General features: G+C 38.5%; 1 protein-coding gene across 1 annotated transcript in view; it reads right to left on the reverse strand.

Moving 5' to 3' along the window:
- LOC119416478 (OTU domain-containing protein 7A) overlaps positions 1 to 6,628 on the reverse strand; it is a 15,154-nt gene that overhangs the window by 6,079 nt on the left and 2,447 nt on the right. The window contains exons 2-4 of the mRNA XM_037683711.1: positions 5,103 to 5,288; positions 4,800 to 5,018; positions 100 to 201 (exon numbers count right to left, since the gene is read on the reverse strand). Of these exons, the coding sequence (XP_037539639.1) occupies positions 100 to 201; positions 4,800 to 5,018; positions 5,103 to 5,288 (507 nt within the window). The remainder of the gene's footprint in view (positions 1 to 99; positions 202 to 4,799; positions 5,019 to 5,102; positions 5,289 to 6,628) is intronic.

Consider the following 6,628-nt stretch of genomic DNA (forward strand, 5'->3'; position numbering starts at 1 on the left):
AATATAGCTTTAAGACATGAGAACACATCTGACTATGTTCTCATGTCTTAAAGCTATATTATTTTATCTGAGAAAAATATAGCAAACAAACACCCTCACCTAAAGAGGCAGCGTGCAGAAGGCAGTTCCCATCCCCCGTGGTGGCCAGAGGAAGGAGCTTCTTGCAGCTGGTGCACGTGGTGGACCACCAGTTCAGACGTCCTGAGCCCAACAAATTTCATTAGGAGGTAAAAATAAACAACAAGTTTTTAAATCCGATTTGGTCAAACTGAACGAAGCACATTTACAGATTCCTGGCTTTTAAAGAAACATTTAGATAACCAGATCATACAGACACCATGAGATATGAATTAATTTGTCCTGTCCCAGGAAAACCCCAAGATGATTGGTCTGAATCCTATTTTTTCCTTATTTTATGAGAATCTGAAAGAAAAAAAAATTCAAACCATATTTAGGTATTGAGATTTCCAAGCTGGAAAGTCTTTAATTACCGTATTTTCCGCCGTGAACGTCACACTGCCCTATAAGTCTCATCAGTCCAAATATCTCTAAAAAAGTGAAAAAATTCATAAATTCGCCGTACAAGTCGCATCTATTATGTGTCACCGCTGACACGTCGCATTTGTTACACGTCACCACTGACAACCCGGAAATGTGGGCCAAAAATCGATGGGCTGCCAAATTGCAGGAGCATGCACGGGAGGACTTTAACAAGTATTTAACAAGATTAACGCTTAAAAACAATAATTTGTTTGCTCGACTTTATAGTAAAGGTGTCTCAGTTGAACTTTTAATTAATAAATGCACTTTGACGGTCAAATCAGCTGTATTTTCAAAAGCCAATACGATGAAACATGAATGCGCAGAGGGCGACTCGCTGTCCATTTATTAGAAATTTAACACTTTAACCTCCTAAAACAATTATTTGTTTGCTCGACTTTATAGTAAAGGTGTGTCTCAGTCTAACTTTTCCTTAATAAATGCACTTTGACGGTCAAATTAGCTGCATTTCGTCGGGGCCGCGCAGCGAAATGAAGCTGATTCGGTTGCTCCAGGCAGACGACGGTTGCAGGATATGGCTAGCCGATTGTGTCATTAATAGCCACTTATACCTATTACATGATACAACGCCATGCCATAACACTCGACTGCCATCTAGTGGCTGAAAATGTCAGTGCTAATTTTTTTTTCAGTCAGAATGAATGAAAACGGTCATATCTCAACCAAAAATTGGTTTATAAATATGGAAAAAAATTCAAAAATACGTTTCTTTGGATATAAGTCGCAGGGCATGCAAATTATGCAAAAAAAACCGCAACTTATACGAAAATAAAAATACGGTACTGCTACAGTGCAGGGAAAGTAGAAAACATTTATGATTTTTTCTGCTCAAAATGGTCGTTAGTTGTTGGTTCTGCTCAGAAAAGTGCTTATTTAGTTTTATATATCAAACATTTCATTCAAGAGACCCAAAGATACTGTTATTGCTCATCATATTTTGACAAAATACAAATATGGCAAATTTTGCTACCACACTAATATCTAACTGAGCTTTGCAGAAGAACAAAAATTATAATTTTAAATGTGTTAAAACACAAACAGACTACAGAGGGCAACACAAAGCACAAAACCCTTCAAACTAATAATGTGAACTAATCACAAAAAGGTCTTCAGAGATGGTCATAAACTGACATTAATTTACATATCGTTACATCATAGTCTCCCAGAGAATAAAATTAAGAAATTTAAGAACAGATTGTTAGCATTCTTGTCTTGCTCAACCGGTAACTTATTATTTTATTTTCCATCTGTCTTATTAAATAATGAAATGCCATAAAATTTTAACAAAAGCCTCAACTGAAGGTAATTCTCACTGTGATCCTTAAAGAATTCACCATACGGATGTGTGCAGGGTTATTATTTTATTTTGGGAGCGACTACAATAAAGACACATGGCTTCAGGAATCAAAACACACACGTTGACTTTACTGTTGTGGTTTTACTTTGCTCATCACTGCAGGAACTATTTTCTACTTCTGCTCTAGGCTTTGAATATTTATCATCTTACATCTCAAAAGGACCAAACTGCTCTGATTGTTCATGTAATAAACTGGCTGCTCTGTTGACAACAGGAAAATGTGTTTAATGGTGATTTAACTGAATTCAGTGAGAAATCACAGACTATGACGAAGGTGTTTTCAACAATTTAGAGGAGAAGGTGAGAATAAAACTCTTGAACTTTGGGTTTTCTGATTTTGCGAATGTTTTACAAGCAGTAAAATCTACATAGTAAAAAAGACAAAGTGGAAAAATATTATTAATATTATTATTATAATTATTATGAGAGCCACAGGGAAAACATCCTCAGGCATGCTTGTCTTGCAGAAATGTTGGGACACCATTTATCATACCTGCTAACTCAGAAGGGATGAAAACGGTGACAGACCTAGTGCCTGCCTCCCATCACCCACCCCGAAAGATTTTGTAATTTTTTAACATGTAAATTAAGCATTCTGGTATACTCGACAAAGTTTAGGGGAAAAGACAACATGTTTCAGGTAAAAAAGATTTTTACTAACATATCCCAATTTAATGAGGACATACGTAGGAAAGATGGTGTCAACCAAAAATTAATCAATAAACAAACAACGGCAGCAGCAAGCCAAATGTAGCAGGGCGTTCTCATTTCTTAAATGTTTTGGCCTGGACAAGACTTTCAAGGGCCAGTTTACTCTGCACCGCCTTGGACCAAATAAAATCTGCCTGTTCATAAACATAGTGTACCTCCTCCCCACTGGAATACTTGCACCAAATACATTTGGGTTTACAGTAGTCCCTCGCTACTTCGTGGTTCGTTTATTGCGGATTTGCTCTATCACAGTTTTTCAAAATAAGAGCGGACACGACACACAATTGGCTGATTGATGGATGAGCCGCACGATTGGCATGGATTTTTTTATTTAAAATAAATTATTTCAAATTATGTAGCACCTGCCGCGCTTTTGTGCAGCCCATACTGCAGAATAAACTTCATGCTGCAGCTGATCAGCTGCTCACCGTGCAGAGCTGAGAAGTGGGCGTGGCAAAGAGCAGAGGAGGCAGGGAGCTGAAATCATGACAGTATGTGCTCTTTTAGAGCGTTTAGAGTTTAGAAACATTGTTTAGAATATTGCAAGAGTGTGGGAAGGGTTTAAAATGCCTTTATATGTATTTATATAAATAATAAAATAACTACTTACTACTTGTACTACTATTACTACTTCGTGGTTTTTCACTTATCGCGGGATAAAAGAGGGGCAACTGTACTTGCATTCCCTGTTCAATCCAAGTTCAGAAAAACACTCATCTAAAAAAAATACAAATTTACTATTTACTTTAATTAAAATTGACTATTTACTATTCAAATCCTTCAGCGACGTGGTAATACTCATAAATTTTATTGTTTATGAAACCTCTGCAGTTTTTAGTGTAGTTTTGAGCACCTCCCACCACTTTGTTGTGAAGTTGTTCCATTGACTTCCTTAAACTTAATAAAATGATTCCTTCATCAGATTTATGTCTAAATCAGCAATACAGCAGAATTCTGCAACAGTCTGCCAAGAACTAAGAACTGAAATGTCTCCAGATACTTGTCTCCGCAAAAAACGCAACAAATATGTTCTGCCTCTGTCCAACTTTCACCAAAACCATCATTTTCTTTTGCTTCAGTGCCGTGCTCGGTTTCCAGAGGCACACGAATGTTTCACAGCTCTGCACAACGCCTCCCTGCACGCATCATTTATTTACCAACAGTAAACACAGAGGAGCCTCTGAACGATTCAGCCTTCAGCGTAGGTGCAATCAAAATGCAGATGTTTCGTCAATCTGCACTTCTACTTTTCACTTTGGTCTTGTGAGGTTTGTGAGTTAGGTTTTGCTATATCAAAAACATCCCCACCCACTGCTTTTATATATTTTTTAAATTAAAGATGGATTTATATGCAGTCAGTGCTTACTGGAAATTATGGCTCATGCTGAATCACACAAACAGCAAGAATAACATGGTTCCCTGTAGCTTTTCTTAAATACAGTATATACTACAGAGTATTTGAGAGTGTATTTATGCGAGGTACTTTTTATGGACAAAGTCAACATTACTTTCAGGAATGTAAATTCCTCACTGCTATACTGTGTTTAGCTGGCCTGTTTAAAATACAGCTAAATAAACATTTGAAGTCAATATATTCTTTATTTATCTATTAATGAATAATAATTACAACTAGAGAAATTGTATTTTCACAAAAAATGAACCCAAAGTGTGAATGATTTTGCATAAATTTGCTAAACAAGCTAAAACCGAGTTAGTAAAGGTTAAAGAAGCAAAATGCTAGCTAAAGGCTGTGTGAATGCTGAGTCAGCGTTCACTCAATCATAATCAACGTTGTCTGTTTCCAGGTGTCGATCAGAGAGATAAGACGGGCACGAATTTCTTTAAAACTTCACTAACTAGATCCTCTCCTTCAGCTGAAATTGTCAGGTGGGGCGTAAATCCTCTGGGATCCGGGATGCTTTGAATTAGTTGTTGTCGTCTGCCTTCCAAATGGTGCTGCTCTGATCTGATCTGTCGCTCTGAATCCGCCTCATCCTGAGCATCTGTCTGCATTATTGACTCTTACTGGTATTTCCTGTTACTGCAGATCTGAGCAGCTCCACCGTTTTTAGTGCAATCTCAAACGGTGATGTACGCAATACGTAGCGTTTTCGTACAGTGTACACAAAGCTGCAGTAGAAGTACAATAAGTGTTTCATAAAATACCCACCAGCCTGCTCCAGAGCCATCATGGTGGACTGCTCTATCAGATCTCTTTCTATGAAGCTCCTAAAGTCCTCGCTGTAGACGCTGAGGTCGGGCAGCTGGAATGTGTAAATGGGCATCTCTAAGGGGAACTGCTCGCTCGTGCACTCATTAGCCACCTGCAGCCGAGCCAGGGAGACGATAGCAGAGCTGGCATGGGAGATCCCGCGGGACAGACGCTTCTCTGCAATGACGCACATGGAGAACAAGATGAAAGCAGAGGTTCAAGAGGAAGACGTGCACGATGATCCGATCTGGCCGCACTTACCTTGGGCATTGTCCTCCTGCTTCTGCGCGCACGGCCTGTCGATCTTGTTGACATGGGTGGGCGTGTCGCGCGTCTCCGGCTGCTTGTAGTAGCGGCCCTCGTTAAAGACCTGCGGCAGGTTGGCAGTGTGGACCTGCCGGAGCTCCTCGTAATCATTCAGAGCAGCGCTGAGGTCCCAGTTTTTACCTGCAGTATGAAAACAAACAGCTGACACGTGCAGGGAAAACACGTGAATAAAATATGAAGTGATCTTTCTGTTTTATGCTGCAACAATTTTTGTGCATTAAACATTTTATCTTCTTCCAACAATGTCCAGTCAGGTTATCTGGACGGTTTCTTTTTTGTGCTGAGACGTTTCGCCCTCCGTCTGAAGGGCTTCGTCAGTCTGAGGAAACACCAAACAAAGGTGCTTCTCCACCAACAGCCTGAACCAAAGTGGAAAAAAACAGTTGTGTTGGTGCTGATGGTCTCTGGGGCACCAGTATAACTGTTTTATTCCACTTTGGTTCAGGCTGTTGGTGGAGAAGCACCTTTGTTTGGTGTTTCCTCAGACTGATGAAGCCCTTCAGACGGAGGGCGAAACGTCTCAGCACAAAAAAAAACGTCCAAATGACCTGACTGGACATTGTTGGATTTTATGCCTGGATTATTGAGCATGAACTTTGGGGTTTATCTTCCTGTTAATACGACACTTATAGCAGATATAATAGTACACACACAAACAAATAAACTAAAACAAAATTAATGGCAAAGTGTTCCAATTGATGAGACACGTCTTTATGTTGAGAAATGACTCAGTTGTGGTTTTGGCCGAACTTTGAAAACAGTTTAAAGTGTAAACACATGAGAATCACAACACATGGAATCTGCATGAAATATCTGTCAGATTAACAGTTATAGCCAACTAGGCATTTTCCAAGATTAGCTGGCTATGACGGCGACTTGAATCAGGTTGATATCCAAAGTTTATCAAGTGACTTTATTAAAATCTGCTCATTGGTTCACAAGATAATTTCATAACGCTACAAACAAACACACAAAAACATTATCACCATTGCCTTTGGCGGCAGTGATTAAAAGCTGCTGTATGTGATACAAATGCGCCACATTCCCCAAAGAAATAAAACAATTAATTGTTGATTGGCCAAGCTTTTAATGAACTACTTTTTACATTAAAAAGAACAACCCCTTCATGTCTTTAAAATCTCTAGAACTGTATTTCAGTATACAGCTTATATAAAGCATTTATTTAACCTTTATTCATACAGTTAGTCTCATTGAGCCTCGAGGACTCATTTACAAGAGAGACCTGTTTTAAACAAAGAACACAGACAACAACAGACAATCATATAAAAAGCATATAAAATGAAAAGTAAATAGAAATGATATAAAAACGAAACAAAAACAGCTACATTAATATTACATTATAGGTACAGCTACATTAATATTACGTTATAGGTACGGCTACATTAATATTACGTTATAGGTACAGCTACATTAATATTAAGTTATAGGTACAGCTACAT

Source organism: Nematolebias whitei, chromosome 10, assembly GCF_014905685.2.
Source record: "Nematolebias whitei isolate Nwh7 chromosome 10, NemWhi1, whole genome shotgun sequence".
In the NCBI taxonomy this organism is placed as follows: Eukaryota; Metazoa; Chordata; class Actinopteri; order Cyprinodontiformes; family Rivulidae; genus Nematolebias; species Nematolebias whitei.